Source organism: Pristiophorus japonicus, chromosome 5, assembly GCF_044704955.1.
Source record: "Pristiophorus japonicus isolate sPriJap1 chromosome 5, sPriJap1.hap1, whole genome shotgun sequence".
Taxonomy (NCBI): Eukaryota; Metazoa; Chordata; class Chondrichthyes; family Pristiophoridae; genus Pristiophorus; species Pristiophorus japonicus.
This window is the reverse complement of record NC_091981.1, coordinates 106937567-106962376: the sequence shown is the minus strand read 5'-3', so window position 1 is coordinate 106962376 and position 24810 is coordinate 106937567. Positions and strand designations below refer to the sequence as shown.

The following is a 24810-nucleotide window of genomic DNA, read 5'->3' as shown; positions in this document are numbered from 1 at the left end:
CGACATAATTTTTAAAAAGTTGATCTGGTTATTATCACATTGCTGTTTGTGGGACCTTGCTGTGCACAAATTAGCTGCTGTGTCCGGAGGTTGTGACACTTTGGGACGACCGGAGGTTGTGAAAGATGCTATATAAATGCAAGTCTTTTTCTTTTTGTCACTATCCCCTTGAACTACGTGGTTACCAACTTTAAGAAAAAACTCATGGTGTAGGGGCTTGAGATAACGTACAGAGTTAGCATATTTGCCCTTTCACCCCTATAGCCTAGATTGAAATCCACCTTGGCCTAATGGGATCAGAGACATTACGAGAATAGATTGGCGGTTAACGTAAAGGGGAATCCAAAGGTCTTCTATAGGCGTATTAGCAGTAAAAGGGTTGTCAGAGGAGCAGTATGACTGATTAGGGATCAAAATTGAGAACTATTGGAGGTAGAAGGCATGGCTAAGGTGTTAAATGAGTACTTTACGAGAAAGAGAACTTTGCCAAAGCTGTGGTAAATGAGGAGGTTGCTGGCATACTGGATAAGATAAAAATAGATAAAGAGGAGGTAGTAGACAGGCTGGTGAAAATTAAAGTGGATAAGTCAGCTGGTCCAGATGGGATGCAACCGAGGTTCCTGAGGGAAGTAAGGGTAGAAATTGCATAGGGTCAATCCTCCTTGGCTACATGGGTGGTGCCAAAGGACTGAAGGATTGAAAATGTTACACCCTTGTTCAAAAAATGGGAGGAGGATAAACCTGGAAATTATAGGCCAGTCAGTTTAACGTCGGTGGTGGGGAAGCTTTTAGAAACAATAATCAGCAAGAAAATTAACAGCCATTTGGACAAGCATAGACTAATAAAGGCGAGCTAGCAAGGATTTGTTCAGGGAAAATCATGTTTGACTAACTTGATTGAGTTTTTTGATGAAGTAACAGAGAGTGTGGATGTAGTCACTGCAGTCGATGTTGTGTATATGGACTTTCAAAAGGCATTTGGTAAAGTACCACGTATTAGGCTTGTTAGCAAAGTTGAAGCTTGTGGGATAAAAGGGGCAGTAGCAGCATGGATACAAAATTGGTTAAGGGATAGAAAAAGAGAGTTGGGGTGAATGGCTGGCTGTTTTTTGTACTGGAGGGAGACATACAGTGGTGTTCCCCAAGGTTCAGTACTAGGACCACTGCTGTTTTTGATATAAGTGAATGACTTAGACTTGGAGGTACAGGGCACAATTTCAAAATTTGCAGATGATACAAAACTTGGAAGTGCAGTAAACAATGAGGAAGATAGTTATAGACTTCAAGAAGACATGAAAATGGTGGAATGGGCCGGCACATGGCAGATGAAATTCAATGTAGAGAAGTGTGAGGTGATACATTTTGGTGGGCAGAATAAGGAGAAACCATACACTAATTGGTACAATTTTAAAGGGGGTGCAAGAACAGAGAGACCTGGGGGGTGTTGTGTACAAATCTTTGAAGATGGCAGGACAGGCTAACAAAGCAGTTTAAAAAAGCATATGGGATCCTGGGCTTTATAAATAGAGGGATAGAGTACAAAAGCCAGGAAATAATGCTAAACCTAAATAAAACACTAGTTTGACCCCAAATGGAGTTTTGTGTCCAATTCAGGGCACCACACTTTAGGAAGGCTTTGGAGTGGGTGCAGAAGAGATTTTATAGAATGGTTTCAGAGATGAAGGAATACAGTTACATGGATAGACTAGACTAGACAAGCTGGGGTTGTTATCCTTGGGGCAGAGAAGGCTAAGAGGAGATTTGATAGAGATGATTAAAATACAGTAAATAAAGATAAACTGTTTCCAATGGCTGAAGGGTCGATAGCGAGACAGCGCAGATTTAAGGTGATTGGCAAAAGAACTAGAAGCGACATGAGGAAAAATGTTTTTATGCAACGAGTGGTTAGGATTTGGAATGCACTACCTTGATACAGATTCAATAGTAGCCTTCAAAAGGGAATTGAATAAATACTTGAAGGAGAAAAAATTGTAGAGATATGGGAAAGAACAAAGGAGTGGGATTAATTGGATTGTGCTTCAAAAGAGCCGATGGAGTCTCGATAGACTGAATGGCCTCCTTCTGTGCTGTACTAATCTGTGATACAACAATTGTATGGTTCCAAAATAAAATGAATTTAGCAGTGTCTTGAGCTAGATCTTAGTGGGTATGTATCATAACACAAAATACTCTGCAATCCATCGTAAGTTATTGATCTCGCTCAATGATACCTGGTTTAAGAAGTGGAAAACTCCATTTGGTGAACAGATGAGGCCCTGGGTTGATATAAAGGTTAACTTAGAATAGGAGAAGATTAGTGATGCATCTGGCTGTGCCTTACCTGCACAAGGAGTGTTTGACTGGATGATGAATATAGGGCTGGGTGGTGGGCAAGGAGAAGTTTTCCATTCCACAGAACTAACATCCTTCAATCCTATAAACACAACTAAAATCATCATATAAAAATAACTGCCTTTAAGACAATAACAAAATACTGTGGATGCTGGAAAACTGAAATGAAAACAGAAAATGCTGGAAATACTCAGCAGGTCAGGCAGCATCTGTGGAGAGAGAAACAGAGTTAACGGCCCCAAGTTTCCACATGATTTGCTCCTGATTTTTAGGAGCAACTGGTGTAGAACGGAGTATCTTAGAAATCGGAATTCTCGACATTTAGTTTGCTCCAGTTCTAGTCAGTTAGAACAGTTTCACTTTGGAACAGAATTTTTTTTTCAAAAGGGGGCGTGTCCGGCCACTTACGCCTGTTTTCAAAGTTTCGTCAGTGAAAACTTACTCCAAACTAACTTAGAATGGAGTAAGTGAAGATTTTTGTACGCTCGAAAAAACCTTGTCTACACTTTAGAAAATCAGGCATAGGTTACAAATTAGGCGTAGGGAACGAGGTGGGGGGGGAGGGGGGGGAAGGAAAGTCATTAAATTCTACAATCAATCCTTAGTTATACTTATACAAATATTATACAAATAAATCCAACCTGAATAAAAATTTATAAGCAAAGAAAAGATTAAATAAACCATGTTCCTACCTGTGTGAAATAGCATCAGCCTTCGAGCTGCTGTGCTTCAGGCAGGCCTTTCATGTTGGAGACAGGCAGGGGTGTGGCGTCAGTGTCTCGACGGCAGCAAGCTTCGAGCTGAGCTGCGGTGCTTGAGGCAGGCCTTCATTCTCTTCGTGGCTGGCCGCGAAGAAGCAACACCGGACGGACCCAAGGCCATTCGGCCATAGGATATCAGCGGCGTCAGTGGCTGGCCGGCAGCCGAAGAATCAACACCTGACCCACGCAGCCCTTTATGGTGCTTGAGGCCATTCGGCCACGCTTTAGGGGCGGCGTCAGTGGCTCGATGGCAGCCGAAGATACAGCAGCAGCCTTTGAGCTGTGAGGGGGACTGAGGCCATTTGGACAGGGAAAGACAGCCACATCGACAGTTTTATATTTAAATTTGCAGAATGGGTGCTGCATTGTCAACACCACGTATTATGCAATGGTTTGCCATCTTTGTTCTTGGTGGACGTTGATCCATTGCAAAGTTGAATTGGCACTCTTATTTCTCCAAAACACAGTCCTTAATTTGCATGCACCAATGCAGCACCGGTTCTGCAAGTTTAGCAGTGAAAAGCTGAACGCACTGATTTCAGCAGGTGATTTATTCAGCAGTGCTGCTAAAAGCACTCCCTCACACACAGAAATATCAAAAAAAATTAAATTACAAGCCTTTGCAGGGGTCCAAGAAACAAATCTTCACTTTTTCTGCCAATGTTTGTGTGAGACTGCGCATGCGCGCACGCTCCAACGCGCATGCGCAGGGTTGCCAGCACCACGAAGGCTAATTTAAATTGTACTCGCCCCCTGCTACTTAGAAAATCGGTGCGAGTGTTAGGCTCCGCCCCCTGCTGCGAAGAGTGCGCCGCGCCAAGCAGACATCAAATATCAGACTTTTTTTTAGGCGCAGTTTTCGGCGCGAAAAACAGGCGCCCAGCTCGGAGGTACGCCGTTTTCGCCGCGGGACGAAACTTGGGGCCAACGTTTCAGGTCAATGATCTTTCATTAGAACTGGGTCATTGACCTGAAACCAGCATTTTCTGTTTTCTGTGCCTTTATCTAAGTATATTTTTCATCTGCAGCACAGGAATTTTTTTAAAGACCAGCTGCTGGTTCCAATAAAAATGCAATTATTGACTATATGGTCAACCCTTGCTCCACTGACTTCTGTAAGCACTGAGATTTGCAGGGCCTATAAAGACTCTTTTATTCATTGCATTTTTTCCTGGTAGTGTATCAAATTTACTCTCTGCTTTTTCCTGTTCTTATTGTCTTTTTGTGTTTGTTTTGTAGAAAAACTGATTATTTCCCTCGTAGATGCAATTTAAATTAGTTTTGATGCAGTCTACTCTTTTCTTCTCCACTCCCCCACCACCCCATCTCACAGGCACTTTCCCCAGAATCTATGCTATTTATCATTTTAGTGTTTATACTCATGATTTAATGATGACTGTGTGTGCTCTTACAGACACTCCCAGAAAATGCCCCTGTATTGCTATGGCTTCAAGGTGGCCCTGGAGGCACGTCAATGTTTGGGCTTTTTGTTGAACATGGGCCATATGTTGTTACTAAAAATCTTACATGTAAGTATAACTTCGATCTTATAAGGTGGATATGTTGACTACATATCCCAAATTCTAACTGTTATTCTTCCTCTGATATGTGTTTTTTTTTCAAGAATGCTTTGAAGAGGTCATTCAATTATTTAAAAAAATCATTAGTTGGGACCTTTCAATTTATTCTGAATTATTATTTCCTGTTTAACTTGCTATACTAAGCTGAAATATATGCAATCACTAACTGATATTGAACTATAGTTTTTTAACTTTGTGGTTCAGGAAGGGAGTATCTATAATTATTTTTTGCAAGAGTGCTTGTTTTTTCTTGTACTCTGCCCAAGCGCAAACCACTCTGCAACACGATCAAATGACCATTTATTTTATTTGATGATATATGTGTGATGAATTGGCGCTCACTTCCCTTCTCCAACCCCCCATTCCCCATGTACTGTTGGGAAAGTAACAATTATAGCTGAGCTCTAAACCGGTCTAGGGTTTTGTTGGCATTGTGAGATGTTTTTCCAGTAACTGATGTGTACTATTTCACATGCTTCCACATTCATTAACATGCTCATGTCAGGGTATTGAACATCCTTGTATGTGTGAATAGCATTATACAGACTGCAAAATCTATCCAGCAACTAGAAACCAATACTCCAAATTGCGGTGCAGAATTGTGTTGCTAATTGGAAACCTCAGGTTGCAGAAATGCATCTGAAGCTGGTAGTACTAGCCATATTTGTGGTTCATATAAAAATCTTTCATTGCAATTGAACATTCTCTCTCAAAACGTGTTCTTTATTTCCGGTGCGTTGAAATTAATTATGAGATTACTGCCTTAAAAATAGTGGTATTGAAATTCATGAGCTGAGCTGAACTTCGATGCTCTTTCTGTTTTTGGTGACCACTTTCTTCATGGGATTAGATAGGCTGAACATCACCAGGGGCCTAGACCATGTATAGGTATAACTACACATCACTTGGTGCATAAGTGGGCTCCCATCTTCAGTTCCAGTTATAAGTCATCAAAAAATCTAGCTAACCCTTAACATACAACATACATAAAGAACAAGCGATTCAGTTGGCTTTGAAAAGCCAACTGAAGGAAGACTAATCTTTCACATTGTAAATTCAGTAGCTTTTTTTGCTAATTTAACATTATTTTTTTATATAAATGTTCAAATCTAGTGGAGGCACGAAAGGTACCATGGACATCAAAATATTCAATGCTGTATATCGACAATCCCGTAAGTTTTCTTATTTATATTTTGTTTTTATTTGCATAAATTATTTTGTGGCAGGGTCTGGAACTAGTTGTATATCCAAGAAATGGTCTTATGAGAGTAAAACTATATCAAGATCCGCCTAAAACAAAGTATCGCTGAAAGACAAATCATGTTCTGGCTCTACTTGGGAGTTTTCTTGATTGATGAGGAATCCCTGTTTCCAATTTCCTGTACTCTACTTAGTATCCTACTCAGTCACAATTATCTTAATTAAAACTCTGAAAACATCAAGGGGGGAGCTATAGTTTACGTAATCAGCATGGTGCCTCAAACTATAAATATTGCAATAATGTAATAAATACCATAACATTTGGTGCATTAGTGGCACTCACAACTTCTTATATGGCTTCTTGCCCCATAGTAATGACCTGAGGACTCCCCTGAAAGGGACAGGCCGGGTTAATGGTTATTTATTACAGTATTGCACTGGCCCTCAGACTGCCTGTGAGCAATACTCATGGAGATCACTTGGTATCATCCAATATTGAGCAAGCTTCATAAAAACATTCATGAACTTTACTAAGAGGATATACTCTGTAAGGTAAAGATTCTTTGATCTGGACTTCAGAACAGTAGAGTTCTTGGGCCCAAGTTTGCCCAGCACTGGGTGCCGTTTTTTGGCGCTGAAGCCCAGTTCAAAGATTCCCCAGTATTGGGGTGCTGGCGTCTACTACCAGCGCCAGAATGTATGGCGCCAAACATGTACCTGTAAAAGAAGGTTGCGCGCCATTTCTGTGCATAAGGCAAACTTTCCCCACCAATGAAATTTTTAAAACCGGTGCACAGACCCTAGAAGCACCGTAGGAAAAACCCTTGCCTGCAGTTAGAAAATTCGCGCTGGCCCGCTCCTATCTCTGATCTTAGGGACTCCCTGTCTCTTATAAATAAACTTTTAGGGAATTTAAAAAGCAAACAATAACTATAGGCAAGTATAAAAATAGCAATAAATGTAAACTTACCATTAATACTGCACCTGCGATGATAAATGTCAGCTTGCAATGAAAGAAAAAATCTTTACCTTTTTCCTGTGATCTTCTCCCTCCCCAAAATCTTCCACAAAGTGCAGGGAAACCTTTTACAATTACCAGGATTGAAAAAGTATCAGACAAATCGGAGTCGTCTTCTTTAACCATCCAATGCAGCCTTCTCCCGATTCTCCAGGACGTCGACTACAGCCGCTGCTAGCCCTCACGAAGGTCCTCCATGCAGATATTTTTTTTGCCTAATTAGTTGCCCATTTTCTTTTGAGCGCATGCGTTGTGCGGTTCCGGCGCACACTGGAAGTACCGCCCTGCGAGATCAGCTCGGGTAGCACGGCGCCAGAAGGTGCGCATGGGTGGAAGAAAACTTAGGTTTTTTATTTTCAGCGCTGAGGGGCCAAATAAAAACGGGCGTCCAGGTAAGTGAGCACCATTATTTTTTATTAGGGAAACTTGGGCCCTTGATCCCATGGTTGTTGGTTGACTGCTGCATTGTTGTTCTGCTTTCCCTAATGCTTCCTGTTTTATTCTCCCGCACTGCCTCCTCCCTAAACCTCTTCCCCCACCCTCAGCCATCTTACCCAGTTCTATTGAGCTATAGGCTTGCTATGCTATGTAGACATAGCTGTCTAAATTTGAACTCTGATGTATTCAAATGAAGATTGTGAATAAAATGATATGCAAACTGATGACTGTGTAACCACCCCCCTGTCCCTTCCCCCTGCCTTTTCCAGTGACATGGAGGTTTGGTATTTTGCACTTTGTGGTAATTGTAAAAAACTGTTCATTTCGATCAAAATTGTCAAAGGGAGACATTCCCCTTGTAATACAGAATTTAATGTAAAAATAAATGTTAGTACAATCTCAGGCTATCTCTGTGCTGGAAAAGGAGGTCAAAATATGGTTTCATGAGTTTATGGCCTCCTTACAAAATGGAATATGCTAAACACTATATACAGCTATTAGAATTGTCACAGGGCTGCTTAAAAACACAATTTATGACCATTTGTGGGCCTTAGCATTTGTAATTTGCCCACCGTAGTGGTAATTAAATAATGGAAATCAAATTCCAATTTATCTTTTCTGTAATGAATCTGGTATAGAGTGCTTTCTATAATCATTCTAATTCCCTCGCTCCAGTAATTCTAAATCCCTCAGCACACTTGTTTCCAGTGCAAGCGCTGTGATAATACTTGCCATTCTTCACTCGGACTGGTCAGTTTATACTAACTGCATTAAGAAATGTTCTGTGACTTTATTTGAGATTCGGATCAACACTCCACAAGCACATCTGGAACACGTATAAAATGTGTGCTTGGTGGAGGAAGCCGGAGCACCAGATGTGCGTGAATAATCTAGCTGCCAAAGTATTTGTGTCTGCCAATGTGCCATCTACTGGCTCAAAGAGACAATTGTATCAGTTAAAGTAAGAGAACTCTAATCTACATCTCATACATTTTGGATTCTGAGACATTATTAGATCAGAGACAACAGAATATTACTGTATGCCAGACTATCTTCTTGGGTGAGCTTCAGTAGAGATGATGTAGCTGATATGGAGTTAGATTTAACTATGATTTTTGTATCCGTATTTAGTCTGCCATGGTATAAATTTGGTGCGAAATTACAGTACCTGTACAATGAATAATGCTGAATTACATAGTGTGCTGGTGCAGCAATTCCTCTCTGCAGCTATAAGTTGCACTGCGATTGGTCTGTGGAAGCAATGTGACCCAAGGATCTTGCCTGTCGCTGGTTCATGGTATGACACTAAATCCCAAAGTAACATCATGGAGCAGCTGATGTCCCTTGGGCTACAAAAAGACCCTTCAAAAATGTGTTACCAAGATCATAATTAGAATATAAATTGGGAAGGGAAGCTTCAACGTTTCTTCTTTGTTGTAAAATTAGATGCATATATGTACTGCAGGCAAGCAAGCAATAGAATAGCAGGAAATGCAGCAGAAAATGAGCTGCCTTTGAAGAGGAGATGGTTCGGGTACAGTCAAGGTACATTCCCACAAGGAGGAAAGATGTGGCAACCAAAGTCAGAGCTCCCTGGATGACAAAAGAGATAGAGAGTACAATGAAGCAGAAAAAGAGCGCGGAATAAGGGGTACGGTAGCATAGTAGTCATGTTACTGGACTAGTAACGCAGAGGCCTGGACTAATGATCCAGAGACGTGAGTTAAAATTGCACCACGGTAGCTGGAGAATTTAATTTTAGTTAATTAAATAAATCTGGAATAAAATACTAGCATCATTAATGGTGGCCATGTAACTACTGGATTGTCGTAAACACCCATCAAGTTCACTAATGTCCTTTAGGGAAGGAAATCTGCTGTCCTTACCCTAAGACACAAATAACCTTCTGGAAATACTAGGGGACGAAGGGTCTCGCGAGAAAGAGGCTTATTAGTCAGGAAATTGTGTTCGGGAAATTGATGGGATTGAGTGCCGATAAGTCTCCAGGACCTGATAGTCTGCATCCCAGAGTACTTAAGGAAGTGGCCTTTGAAATAGTGGATGCATTAGTGGTCATTTTCCAACATTCTGTACACTCTGGATCAGTTCCTATGGATTGGAGGGTAGCTAATGTAACCCCACTTTTTAAAAAAGGAGAAAGAAAACACGGAATTATAGACTGGTTAGTCTGACATCGGTGGTAGGGAAAAAGTTGGAATCAATTATTAAAAATGTAATTGCAGCGCATTTGGAAAGCAGTGACAGGATCGATATAAGTCAGCACGCATTTATGAAAGGAAAATCATGCTTGAAAAATCTTCTAGAATTTTTTGAGAATGTAACTAGTAGAGTGGACAAGGAAGAACCAGTGGATGTGGTGTATTTGGACTTTCAAAAGGCTTTTGACAAGGACCCACACAAGAGATTAGTGTGCAAAATTAAAGCACATGGTATTGGGGGTAATGTACTGACGTGGATAGAGAACTGGTTGGTAGACAGGAAGCAAAGAGTAGGAATAAACGGGTCCTTGTCAGAATGGCAAGAAGTGACTAGTGGGGTAGTGCAAGGTTCAGTGCTGGGACCCCAGCTATTTACAATATACATTAATGATTTAAACAAAGGAATTGAATGTAATATCTCCAAGTTTGCAGATGACACTAAGCTGGGTGGCAGTGTGAGCTGTGAGGAGGACGCTAAGAGGCTGCAAGGTGACTTGGACAGGTTAGGTGAGTGGGTAAATGCATGGCAGATGCAGTATAATGTAGATAAATGTGAGGTTATCCACTTTGGTGGCAAAAACAGGAAGGCGGAATATTATCTGAATAGTGACAGATTAGGAAAAGGGGAGGTGCAACGAGACCTGGGCGTCATGGTACATCAGTCATTGAAAGTTGTCATGCAGGTACAGCAGGTGGTGAAGAAGGCAAATGGCATGTTGGCCTTCATAGCGAGAGGATTTGAGTGTAGGAGCAGGGAGGTCTTGCTGCAGTTGTACAGGGTCTTGGTGAGGCCACACCTTGAATATTGTGTACAGTTTTGGTCTCCTAATCTGAGGAAGGACATTCTTGCTATTGAGAGGGTGCAGCGAAGGTTCACCAGATTGATTCCCGGGATGGCAGGAATAACATATGAAGAAAGATTAGATCGATTAGGCTTATATTCACTGGAATTTAGAAGAATGAGAGGGGATCTCATAGAAACATATAAAATTCTGACTGGATTGGACAGGTTAGATGCAGGAAGAATGTTCCCGATGTTGGGGAAGTCCAGAACCAGGGGTCACAGTCTTAAGGATAAGGGGTAAGCCATTTAGGACCGAGATGAGGGAAAACTTCTTCACTCAGAGAATTGTGCACCTGTGGAATTCTCGACCACAGAAAGTTGTTGAGGCCAGTTCGTTAGATATATTCAAGAGGGAGTTAGATGTGGCCCTTACGGCGAAAGGGATCAAGGGATATGGAGAGAAAGCAGGAATAGGGTACTAAAGTTGCATGATCAGCTATCATCATATTGAATGGTGGTGCAGGCTCGAAGGGCCAAATGGCCTACTCCTGCACCTATTTTCTATGTTTCTATTTTTCTACCCGGCCTGGCCTATATGTGGCTCCAGAGCCAAAGCAATGTGGTTGACTGTTGACCCTCTGACATGGTCTAGCAAGCGACTCAGTCAAGGGCAATTACTGATGGGCAATAAATGCTGGCCTCGCCAGCGACACCCACATCCCATCAATGAATTAAAAAATATTACAGATGTCAGGTTGAGAATACAAATGAGAATCAGACTGAATATAGAACGTTCAGAGGGAAAGTGAAAAAGAAAATAAGAAGGGCAAAGAGAGAGTATAAGAGTAGATTGGCAGTTAACATAAAAGGGAATTCAAAAGTCTTCTATAGGCTTATAAATAGTAAATGGATAGTAAGAGGAGGGGTGGAATTGATTTGGGACCAAAAAGGAGACCTACGCATGGAGGCAGAGGGCATGGCTGAGGTACTAAATGAGTACTTTGCATCTGTCTTCACCAAGGAAGTAGATGCTGCCCAAGTCATAGTGAAAGAGGAGGTAGTGGAGATACTGGATGGAATAAAAATTGATAGAGGAGGTACTAGAAAGGTTGGCTGTACTTAAAGTAGATAAGTCACAAGAACTGGATGGGATGCTGAACGAAGTTAAGGTGGAATTTACAGAGGTACTGGCCATAATCTTCCAATCCTTCTTCGATACAGGGACGGTGCCAGAGGACTGGAGAATTGCAAATGTTACACCCTTGTTCAAAAAAGGGTGCAAGGATAAACCCAGCAACTACAGACCAGTCAGTTTAACCTTGGTAATGGGGAAGCTTTTAGAAATGATGATCTGGAACAAAATTAACAGTCACTTGGACAAGTATGGATTAATTAAGGAAAGCCAGCACAGATTTGTTAAAGGAAAATCGTGTTTAACCAACAGACAGGGCAATGCGGTTGACGTGGTGTACATGGATTTTCAAAAGGCGTTTGATAAAGTGCCACATAATAGGCTTGCCAGCAAAGTTGATGCTCATGGAATAAAAGGGGCAGTGGCAGCATGAATACGACAGGAAACAAAGTAGTGGTGAACAGTTGTTCTTTGGACTGGAGGAAGGTATACAGTGGTGTTCCCCAGGGGTCGGTAGGACCACTGCTTTTCTTGATATATATTAATGACTTGGACTTGGGTGTACAGGGCATAATTTCAACAGTTTCAGATGGCTCATAACTTGGAAGTACAGTGAACAGTCAGGAGGATAATGATAGACTTAAAGCGGGCGTAACAGGCTGGTGGAATGGGCGGACATGTGGCAGATGAAATATAATGCAGAAAAGTGCAAAGTGATACATTTTCGTAGGAAGAACAAGGAGAGGCAATATAAACTAAGGAGTACAATTCTAAAATAGGTGCATGAACAGAGAAACCTGGGGGTATATGTGCACAAATTGTTGAAGGTGGCAGGGCAAGTTGAGAAAACAGTTAAAAAAGCATATGGGATCCTAGGCTTCATAAATAGAGGCATAGAGTACAAAAGCAAAGAAGTTATGATGAACCTTTATAAAACACTGGTTCAGCCTCAACTGGAGTATTGTGTCCAATTCTGGGCACCGCACTTTAGGAAGGCTGTGAAGGCCTCAGAGAAGATGCAGAAAAGATTTACGAGAATGGTTCCAGGGATGATGGATTTCAGTTACGTGGATAGACTGGAAAAGCTGGGGTTGTTCTCCTTAGAGCAGAGAAGATTGAGAGGAAATTTGATTGAGGTGTTCAAAATGATGGTGGGTCTTGACAGAATCAATAGAGAAAAACTGTTCCCATTGGTGGAACGGTTGAGAACCAGAGGATACAGATTTAAGGTGTTTGGCAAAAGAACCAAAGGTGACATGAGGAAAACCTATTTCCTGCAGCGAATAGTTCGGACATGGAATGCACTGTCTGAAAGGGTGGTGGAGGCTGACTTAACCGTGGCTTTCAAAAGGGAATTAGATAAGTACCTGAAGGAAAAAAAAATTGCAGGGCTACAGGGAAAGGATGAGGAAGTGGGACTAGCTGAAGTGCTCTTGCGGAGAGCTGGCATGGACTCGATGAGCCGAATGGCCTCCTTCTTTGCTGTAACCATTCTATGATTCTATTAAAGGAAATAAATACATGAGTTGATCTCCTGTGACATTGCACATGGGTAGTCGAGACCAATTAGCAACATTTACAGCAATTTGGAAAGCAGAGAAGCAGAGTTGGTTAAAGCATAGGAGTTTCTCTGCAGTACAGGCTGAGGACCGGGGAGATGCAAAACTGAGGTGCTACAGTGCCCGCACAGATGGAGATTGTAACTAAAATGTGACAAGTTTACAAAAGCAGTTTCCATTATAAATGTGTGCATTGGAATTGATAATGGGAAAAATTGACAACAGGATATAGACACAAACACAAAATTATGGATGCTTTACCATAAATGTAGTATAATCAATTCCATGAGCAATGTCTCTTTATTCAGAGAGTGGTTCGAATGTGGAACTCGCTACCACATGGAGTAGTTGAGGTGAATAGCATAGATGCATTTAAGAAGAAGTTAGATAAGTACATGAGGGAGAAAGGAATAGAAGAATATGGTGATGGGGGTGAAATGAAGTAAAGTGGGAGATGGCTCATGTGGAGGATAAGCATCGCCACAGGCTTGTTTTTATGCTGTAAATATCATGTAATACTATGTATTGGCAATGGCCATTCAACTTCTACAAAAATAAGACCTTTTAGAATTAATTTTCGTCAAGTAAAGTGGTGTATGTGGTGTCATTTTACTACAGTGTAAGTCTTGCAGAGGTAACATTTCATTATTCTTGGAAACTAGGTTGGCACTGGCTTCAGCTTTACTGACCAGGATGAAGGCTATGCACGAAATGAAGATGATGTAGGAAGAGACCTGTACAGGTCAGCCCTTTTGTACTATTTATTTGTATATATAAATTTTAAACAAGTAGAAATTTGTCTTCCTATTCCTTAAATGAGTGCCCTCAATGTAACCTCTTCAATTTATATTTCTGACACAATCTGCATCGTTATTACACTGTTAGTTTTATCTTGAGAAAGAACAAAAGGCTAGAAATTGCCCTTAGCCCTAATTGGGGCGGTAACCTTCCGGGGCCAGGACTTCTTGTGACCAGCCTGGAGGTCCCGCCCCCGACGCGGAATTGGGCCATACGCCCCTCAAAGGAAGCTGGGTGCCTTGACCCGGTGCTCTCAAGGCAGTAGTGTGGTGGAAGGGGAGGGGCGTTGTAGTGTGTCTGCGCTGTGTGGAGCATCCGCATAACAATGGCCTGCTTCGCGGGGTGCTGACTCAGTGCCGCGTGGAGCAGGCCAGCGCTATGCGGATGCTCCACGTTGCATGGCCCTTTGGTGATCGCGACTGGGCCACCAGGGATGCAATCGACCGGGCCAGCAGCCCAGCACCCAAAACGTAGTGCCCGGCTGCACAATGGCGGCCCGCTTGATGAGAGGGCCGCCATTGTTGGGCCGATCCAAGAGTCGGCCGACAAATAAAGATGGTGGCCCGGGGCGCTAAAGGCCTCCACTTTAAGGGGCTCCCTGGCACCGGATGTCTGCCAGCTTGGTGACTCGCCTGGCGTTGATATTTCCCTGCGCCAGCCTCCCGGCCTGCAGGGCAATTTCCCCTGCAGGGCATTAAGGGGTCGGCGCAGGGCAGTGAGGGGTCAATGTGCGTGGAGATAACATCATCGCTGGTTGTGTGTCGGCCCAGGGCGCTAATTGTGTTTGATTCAATTGCTGGGACAGCGCCACCCAAAACTCCAGTGCAATTTCCCAGGAGGCGGTAACTCCCTCCTCCCCCGAGTGAAAGAACAAAAGAAATAAGAGCAGAAGTAGGCCATTTGGCCCCTTGAGCCTGCTCCGCCATTTAATAAGATCATGGCTGATCTGATCATGGACTCAGCTCCATTTCCCTGCCCGTTCCCCATAACCCTTTACTCCCTTATCGCTCAAAAAATCTGTCTATCTCCACCTTAAATATATTCAATGACCCAGCCTCCACTGTTTTCTGGGGCAGAGAATTCTATTGATTTACAACCCTCTGAGGGAAGAAATTCCTCCTCATCTCAGTTTTAAATGGGCGGCCTCTTATTTGGAGACTATGTCTCCTAGTTTTAGTTTCCCCAGTGAGTGAAAATATCCTCTCTGCATCCACCTTGTCGAATCCCCTCATTATCTTATATGTTTTGATAAGATCACTCTCATTCCTCTGAACTCCAATGAGTATAGGCCCAACCTACTCAACCTATCTTCATAAGTCAACCCCCTCATCTCCGGAATCAACCTAGTGAACCTTCTCTGAACAGTCTCCAATGCAAGTATATCTTTCCTTAAATACGGAGACCAAAACTGTACGCAGTACTCCAGGTGTGGCCTCACCAATACTCTGTACAGTTGTAGCAGGACTTCTCTGCCTTTATACGTTATCCCCCTTGCAATACAGGCCAACATTCTATTTGCCTTCCTGATTACTTACTGTACCTGCATACTCACTTTTTGTGTTTCATGCACAAGGACCCCCAGGTCTCTCTGTACTGCAGCACTTTACAGTTTGTCTCCATTTAAATTATAATTTGTTTTTCTATTTTTTCTGCCAAAATGGATAACCTCACATTTTCCCACATTATAGTCCATCTGCCAAATTTTTGCCCACTCACTTAGCCTCTCTATATCCCTTTGCAGATTTGTTGTATCCTCCTCACAATTTGTTTTCCCACCCATCTTTGTATCATCAGCAAGCTTGGCAACATTACACTCGGTCCCTTCATCCAAGTCATTGCACCCCATTAGTGCCTCCCCCTGAAGGCACTAACGGGGCTATAAAAAGGGGCAATATTGCCCCCAAAGTCTCTCCACAATTGGATCAGTGTTTATTTCAGCCAATGCCCTGAGTACTTTTCATTTTTTAAGCTAATTCTTTCTACCGTACTAAAATTAATTATTTTTTAGACCAGGATTCAAAATCTGTATCAAACATAAAATGGCCTTTCCTGTAATTGTTAACTGTAATATACTTGGGTCGAACAAATGAAGGACAGAAACATGATGAGCTGCTTGTCCTTGTGCTTGCTTTATTAGGCCAGAGCGAACTGAGCATGCTCGTACTAAACATTACACTGCTTTCCCCCTTTTTAAAAAAAAATGTATGTATTCCTCTCTCAGATACAACAAAACTCTGGTCCCACCTTTCCCAGCATTATATGTGTCACATAACAAAAACTCCTGGCTTTTTTCTTTTGAATGAACTACAAATCCAGTTTAATAACCGGTTTGCGGAGCATTCCTGATCTCCTTACAGAAGGTTTTAGTGTTGAACCAAATTTCGGGCAGTTTTGTTTTGGTTCCGAAGTAAAAGATGATCCTGTTTCTATCTCAGACTTGTTTGAAGCTGGCACTTCAGTTACTGAAATTTGAACTGAATCAAACTCATGACGTGTTCATGATCAAGTGGTTTACGATCATGTCTTGGTTCATCTTTAGCAGAAATCATTTGATCTACATGAACACTTCGCATTTTGTCACCAATTTCAACCAAATATTTCTTGGTTCCACCAACCTCTACTATAGTTCCTACATCCCACTTGTGTAAAGACGACATGCCAGGGGGACTGAGAACACGAACACACTCGTCGTCCTTTCTGATTGGTGTCATAATAATGTTTCTGACTCAACTTTTTCTGTTCCACTCTTGAGACCAAATTCAGTTGAACAAGACTCAGTTGTGTTCTCAATCTCCTCTTCATCAAGAGTTCTGCTGGGATATGTCCATTTGTAGTGTGTGGAGTAGTTCTGTACATCAGCAAGAAATTTGCCAAACGTTGCCTCATGCTGAGTCCTGAACAACATTGCAACACTTGCTTTTTGAGAGCTTCTTTCACTATTCTGACTGACCTTTTGGCTGCTTCGTTTGAAGCTGGATGATATGGTGGAACGAGAGTGTGTTTGGTACCGTTCCGTTTTATGAATTCTTGGAATAGAACAGAATGGAACTGAGGGCCATTGTCAGAAACAAACTCTGCAGGCAAGCCATGACAAGCAAAGATAGACCTCAACTCATCTATGGTACATTCAGTTGTAATACTTAAAGCCATGTGTTTCACTTCAATCCACTTTGCGTGACTATCTAAGTACCAGGAAATAATCATTTACTTTCTCACAGAAGTTTACATGTGCTCTCTGAAAAGGTCTACTTGGCCATGACCAGGGTTTTAGTGAGGTTTCTGCAATTTTAGCAAATGCTGCATTTGCTGACAAGTGATTTAAGATTACTGTCCAATCCAGGCCAGTAAACTAAGCTTCTTGCAATTTATTCCATACTGATGATCCGTGGATGTTCAATATGAAGTTCGGCCTGAATTCTATCTCTCAAAGAAGTAGGTACTTCTGTTTCCCCACTTGATACAATCTTGCTCACAAGGCAATTCAGTACGACAGTTATGGAATGGTTTCAATTCTGTGTCCATACATTGATCAGCCCATCCATTCAAGGTGTTTTCATATACGCTTTTCAGTCTTTTTGAATCTCATCTGTAATCACTTGCATTCACAGAAAAGTCTTTGTCAATTGAACCTAGCATGAAAATAGCACCTTCACTCCAACACACGAGTCCTGGACAAGGCATCTGCGATTGTGTTTTGCTTTGAAGTGTGATATTCAATCGCGTAGTCCTATTGTGATAGCAACACTGCCCAACGTTGCATTTTTGATGCGGCCATTGCAGATTTGGGCCCCAATATTGCTGGGAGTGGTTTGTAATCGATTATCAGAGTAAACTTTCTGCCCATCAGGAACTGTTGGAATTTTTTGATTCCAAACACTATGGCGAGTACTTCCTTTTCAATTTGCACGTAGTTTCTTTCGCTCTTTGTGAGGGTTCACAATGTGAATGCGATTGGTTTCTCGGGGCCATCATCCATTACGTGGCTTATGACACTTCCAGCTATGGTATGGGAGCTATCACACGCTAACCTAAACTCACGCTCTGTGTTATAGTGCACAAGTAGAGCATCACTAGAGAGACTTCTCTTACAAGCATCGTAAGCTTCCTGTTGCGCTTTTGTCCACTTCCACTGGATATCCTTCTTGAGAAGCTCGTGCAATGGTCGCTAACTCAGATAAGAAACGTGCGCAGTACTGGACCATTCCAAGGAAGATCTTAATTCAGACACATTCTATGGCTTTAGAGCATTGATGACAGCATCAACCTTTTCCTTCACTGGTTGTAAGCCATTTGCATCAACTTTCAGACCAAAGTACTTTGGTTCGAGCTGTACAAATTCACCTTTGCTCCTTTTCAATTTGACTTTGTGGGTATTGAACCTTTGAAGCATTATATCTCTCACATTTCTAGATTTTCTTCCTTGCTGCTTCCTGCGATCAGCACATCATCTTGATTGTATAAGCAATTTGGAACTCTTTGCAAAATCTTATCCATCGTAGCCTGGAAGATTTTGGTGGGGGACTTAACACCATACAGCAGCTTGGTGTATGAGTACAGTCCCTTGAGTGTTGACTCTCTTTGTCAACATTCAGCTGAGAATAAGTATGCAACAGGTCAAGCTTGGAGAAAACCTTTGACCCAAAGAATGCTGCATACAAATCTTGCGATGTAGGCATTGGGTACTGCTCATCGTCAACTGCTTGGATGATGGTAACTTTGTACTCACCGCACAAATGTACAGTTTTGTCTGCTTAGGGAACTTCCACAATCGGGGTAGCCCATTCACTTTTGTCAGTTTTACTAGAATTCTGTACTCTCTGAGCTTCGCTGGCTCTTCCTCCACCTGACTTTTCAACAGATAGACAGACTTCGCGTAGGACTTGATGTGGACATGCGTGTCATACCCAGTGATGCCCTCATAACTGTCTGTGAACATGCTTTCATACTTGTTCAGCATTGTTTCTAGTCACTTCCTTGAAGCATCTGCACTGAAAATGTTTTTCCATCTAGTTTTAACTTTCTCAACCAATCTTTGCCCATGAGAGTTGGCCTGTTGTTGTAGCTCGCTACACTAACAGGCAGCTTTACTGACTGGCCATTGTGTTGAACTGTACATTCCATTTGTTCACATGTCTCTAGGATTTCTCTGTGGAGTAGGTTTTTAAGTCTATGGTACTCTTTGTAAGTGGAACTTAATTAAACTTACTCTCAGATGTGTCCTTACTCATGATCGAGCAGTCCGCCGCTGTGTTGATGCACATCAATATATTGTTCGTTGATTAAAAGTTTTGTATGGAAATCGTTCCCGCGACTGCTAGCGTTGCCGCTAGTGGCATAGATACTGTAGATGCCAAATTCTTCAACATCAAGTGTGTTCACTTCAATATTGTAAACCCTTTTGTTTTTTCTGCTTTGCATTGCCACTAGAATGGTTCTTACTTTCTGCTTTAGATGTAGCTCTGCAAACTGCTGAAATATGGCCTTGCTTCTGGCAGTGAAACCACTTCGCATTTCTGTATTGGCAGGACAGTAGCAAGTGATTTCCATTGCAGTGATCACAATTCACTGAACTGCTCTCACCAACGTGCCTTTGTGTGTCAGCCAGTGGCTCAGTGGGTAGCACTCTCATCTCCGAGTCAGAAGGTTGTGGGCTCAAGTTCAATTCCAGAGACTTGAGCACAAAAATCTAGGCTGACACTCCAGTGCAGTGCTGAGGGAGTGCTGCACTGTCGGAGGTGCTGTCTTTTGGATGAGACATTAAACCGAGGCCCCGTTTGTGTTCTCAGATGGACATAAAAGATCCTATGACACTATTTCGAAGAAGAGCAGGGAGTTATCCCTGATGTCCTGCCCAATATTTATCAACATAACAATCAACATAACAAATCAAATTATATGTTCTTATCTATTGCTGTTTGTGGAAGCTTGCTGTGTGCAGATTGGCTGCCACGTTTCCTAAAATTACAACACTACACTCCAAAAGTACTTCATTGACTGTAAAGCACCTTGAGACATCCAGTGGACGTGAAATGCTGTATAAATTTCAAGTCTTTCTTTCTTTCTTCCTTCTTTCTTAGACCTCAGCTGCACTAGTCACTTGAGTTGGATGGAGCTCCCTAGCATTCTAAAGACGCCATCTCCATAGATGGGGCAATTTTGCATGTTATGTCAAATGTTAGGTTTGGAGTATTAATTAATTTGAACTGTGTGTGCTTATCCACAAACTTATCTCACGCGCACAATTCAAAAATGTGCCGAAGTTACAACAAAAAGACAGGTTCGTAGGAGCTACAATTTACCCACTGATGATTTCACTTTGTTTTTGGTTTCTGGTATCAAACTGATAGCTCTCTGCTATTTCTAACAGCTTTTGGTTGAAATGATCCTCTGGTTTCTCAACCATGTCTTCAAATGATGCATCCTTTGCTTTCCCTGGCGCGAGTAGGTTTGTCAGTGTTTTGTACACATCGGGCCCGATAGCTAATATAAAAAATTGCTTTTTTCCGTTCACGAATTACTTTATTTTAATCTTGACATTCTCATCTTCGGTCTCAAAAATGTTATTGGCCCTTAAAAAAAAGATCACCATCCGCTCAATGCAGGAACTGAATGGATCACGAGCTTGGTCATACATGACAAGGCTTCTGATGAATGATATACATATACATGAAGGTAAAGCACAGACTATTCTGCATGAGCATTAATGGTAAAACATCACAAAACTTCAGGTTAGGTGTCACAAATTCACCTTATACTTGTCCATTTGAAGGTTGAACACTGTGTTCTTCCATGAACCCTACAAATGGCTTTGGGATCCCATCCTCGTCGCTAAAATGTAATATACGTGGGTAAAACAAATGAAGGACAGAGACATGCTAGTCCAAGTGCTTGTTTTATTAGGCCAGTGCGAACTGAGCATGCTCATACCAAACCATGTGATAATACATTACACTAATCATAAATGTCTTCATTGTGGTCTAAAAAAAGTTAGTTTCACCAGCAAAATCCATCATCACCATAGGCAGTCTCTCGGAATTGAGGAAGACTTGCTTCCACTCCTGGAGTGAGTTCTTTGGTGGCTGTACAGTCCAATACGAGAGCCACAGACTCTATCACATGTGGGACAAATAGTCGTTGAGGGAAAGGGTGGGTGGGACAGGTTTGCCGCACGTTCTTTCCGCTGCCTGCACTTGATTTCTGCATGCTCGCGGCGTTGAGACTCGAGATGCTCAGCGCCCTCCTGGATGCACTTTCTCCACTTAGGGTGGTCTCTGGCCAGGGACTCCCCGGTGTCAGTGGGGATGTCGCACTTTATCAGGGAGGCTTTGAGGGTGTCCTTGAGGGTTTCCGATGCCCACCTTTGACTCGTTTCCGTGAAGGTGCTCCGTGTTGAGCATTTGCTTTGGGAGTCTTGTGTCTGGCATGCGAACTATGTGGCCTGCTCAGCAGAGCTGATCGAGTGTGGTCAGTGCTTCACTGCTGGGGATGTTAATGTGAACGAGGACACTGATGTTGGTGCGCCTGTTCTCCCAGGGAATTTGTAGGATCTTGCGGAGACATCGTTGGTTCAACAGCGACTTAAGGCATCTACTGTACACTGTCCATGTCTCTGAGCCATACAGGAGGACGGGTATTACTATGGCCCTGTAGACCATGAGCTTGGTGGCAGTTTTGAGGGCCTGGTCTTCAAACACACTTTTCCTCAGGCGGCCGAAGGCTGCACTGGCGCACTGGATGTTGGATCTTGTCGTCGATGCCTGCTCTTGTTGATAGGAGGCTCCCGAGATATGGGAAGTGGTCCACGGTGTCCAGGGCCACGCTGTAGATCTTGATGACTGGGGGGGAATGCTGTGCGGCGAGGACAGGCTGGTGGCAGACCTTTGTCTTACGGATGTTTAGCATAAGGATCATGCTTTCGTACGTCGACTATGTATAATGTTGGAAAATGTGAAGTCATGCACTTTGGCAGAAAAAAATCAAAGAGCAAGTTATTATTTAAATGGAGAAAGATTGCAAAGTGCTGCAGTACAGCAGGACCTGGGAGTACTTGTGCATGAAACGCAAAAGGAAAGTATGCAGGTACAGCAAGTGATCAGGAAGGCCAATGGTATCTTGGCCTTTATTGCAAAGGGGATGGAGTATAAAAGCAGGGAAGTCTTGCTACAGTTTACAGGGTATTGGTGAGGCCACACCTGGAATACTGTTTGCAGTTTTGGTTTCCATATTTACAAAAGGATATACTTGCTTTGGAGGCAGTTCAGAGAAGGTTCACTAGGTTGATTCTGGAGATGAGGGGGTTGACTTATGAGGAAAGGTTGAGTAGGTTGGGCCCCTACTCATTGGAATTCAGAAGAATGAGAGGTGATCTTATCAAACATATAAGATTATGAGGGGGCTTGACAAGAGAGGATGGTTCCATTGATGGGGGAGACTAGAACTAGAGGGCATGATCTTAGAATAAGGGGCCGCCCATTTAAAACAGAAATGAGGAGAAATTTCTTCTCTGAGGGTTGTAAATCTGTGGAATTCACTGCCTCAGAGAGCTGTGGAAGCTGGGACATTGAATAAATTTAATAAGACAGAAATAGACAGTTTCTTAAACGATAAGGGGTTATGAGGAGCGGGCGGGGAAGTGGAGTTGAGTCCATGATTAGATCAGCCATGATCTTATTGAATGGCGGAGCAGACTCGAGGGCCTACTCCTGTTCCTAGTTCTTATGTTCCTATGTCCTGGAGTTCAGCCTCTGTATGTGCACAGACGCAGGTGTCGTCCACGTACTGTAGCTCGGCGACAGAGGTTGTGGTGGTCTTGGACCTGGCCTGGAGACGGCGCAGGTTGAACAGGTTCCCACTGGTTCTGTAGTTTAGTTCCACTCCAGCGGAGAGCTTGTTGACTTTGAGGTGGAGCATGGCGGCGAGAAAGAATGAGAAGAGGGTTGGGGCGATGACGCAGCCCTGTTTGACCCCGGTCTGGGCGTGGATTGGGTCTGTGATGGATCTGTTGGTAAGGATCATGGCCTGCATGTCGTCGTGGAGCAGGCGGAGGATGGTGACGAACTTTTGGGGGCAACCGAAACAGAGGAGGACGCTCCATAGACCCTCGTGGTTAACAGTGTCAAAGGCCTTTGTGAGGTCGAAGAAGGCCATGTATAAGGACTGGTGCTGTTCCCTGCACTTTTCCTGTCGCTGTCGCGCTGCAAAAACATGTCCATTGTGCCCCACAGGGGACGAAATCCGCATTGTGACTCCGGGAGGAGTTCCTTGGCCACGGGAAGAAGACGGTTGAGGAGGACTCTAGCGACGACTTTCCCAGTGGCTGATAGCAGGGAGACTCCTCTGTAGTTGCCGCAGTCGGACTTGTCCCCTGTTTTAAAGATGGTCACGATTACTGCATCTCTGAGATCCCCTGGGATGATCTCCTCCCTCCAGATGAGAGAGATGAGGCTGTGTATTCGCGCCAGCAGTGCCTCTCCGCCATATTTCAGTGCCTCAGCAGGGATTCCATCCGCACCCATAGCCTTGTTTTTAAGCTGTCTTATGCCTTTTTCTACCACGTGCAGTGTTGGGTCTTACTGAGGTGGTGGCGGGTAGCATGCTGCGGGATGGAGTCGAGAACACTCGAGTCAAAGGCAGAGCCTCGATTGAGGAAATCTTTGAAGTGCTCCTTCCAGCGGGCCCTGACTGCCTTGGTGTCCTTGATGAGTGTTTCCCTGTTCTTGGCCAGCAGTGGGGTGGGGTCTTGGGTGTTTGGCCCATAGATGGCCTTGACTGTGATGAAGAATCCTCGCACATCATGGCTGTCGGCCAACTGCTGTAACTCCTGTGCTTTCTCCATCCACCACCTGTTTTTTAGGTCCCGGGTTTTTTGTTAGACCTCCGCCTTGAGCCGTCTGTAATGCTGCTTTGTAGCTCCCGTGTTGGGTCGTTGTTTAAGGCTCAGAAATGACCTGCGCTTGCAATCTATTTGCTCTTGGATCTCCTGATCATTCTCATCAAACCAGTCCTAGTGTTTCCTGGTTGAGTGACCGAGCGTCTCATTGCAGGCGCTGATTATGGAGGCCTGGAGGGCAGACCAAGCGCTGTGGGCCTTCTGCATCTCGGGGTAATCAAGGTACGCCTGGTTAGCTGTGAGGCGCTGGCTGTATAGGGCTCTCTTAGCTGGGTCCTTAAGTGCTCCAGCATTGACTTTTTTGTGGCACTGCTTCTGCTGCCCCCTCCACTTTGGCGCTATGTTGATGTCGATGATGGATCGGATTAGATGGTGGTCCATCCAGCAGTCATCGGCTCCTGTCATGGCGCGGGTGATGCACACATCCTTGCGATCCCTGGCTCGGACGCTGACATAGTCGAGCAAGTGACAGTGCTCGGAGCGAGGGTGTTGCCACGATGCCTTGTATTTGTCCCTCTGGCGGAACAAGGTGTTGGTGATGACAAATTCCATCCACCTTCACCAGCTCACTTGATCTCGATGATCAGCTTAAAGACTTATGAACCTTTTCGACAAGTCCTCCTCATCCTCTAAACCCATATTTGTTTCTTTAGCTGTGCTGAAGTTGGTACTTGGCGAACACCTTGAAGAAGAAACTGATTCTTCAAGGTTCCCTTGCTTCAGTCTAGTTTGATATCTGTATAGAGGCTTGATATAATGAGGCCTTTGTGAAATTCAGGAACCAATATGAATTAAATCTTCAGAAAATCTGTCATTATACAGGGATGGGCTGTTTAGGCAGTGGACTTTTATTCGTACTGTTCTACCTCTCTATCTTCTCCCCAGCGAAAGTTAGGTTCTTAGCACTTGTGTTATTCTAGGACTTCTGCAAACAATGTACTTTGAGCATTGCACATGAACTTTCTCTTTAAAAAATAAAATTAGTAAAATACAAACTTTCTTTTCTTAGCCTTCACTGCTGACATAGTTATGAGGTTGGTTATATTGGAGTTGAATCGGTAGCTTCTACTAATCCACTGC

At 43.2% G+C, this 24810-nt stretch overlaps 1 protein-coding gene across 2 annotated transcripts in view; it reads left to right on the top strand.

Moving 5' to 3' along the window:
• cpvl (carboxypeptidase vitellogenic like) overlaps positions 1-24810 on the top strand; it is a 127187-nt gene that overhangs the window by 27658 nt on the left and 74719 nt on the right. For both annotated transcript variants that reach the window (XM_070880836.1, XM_070880835.1), the window contains exons 4-6: positions 4528-4642; positions 5807-5865; positions 13706-13785. In XM_070880836.1, the coding sequence (XP_070736937.1) occupies positions 4528-4642; positions 5807-5865; positions 13706-13785 (254 nt within the window). The remainder of the gene's footprint in view (positions 1-4527; positions 4643-5806; positions 5866-13705; positions 13786-24810) is intronic.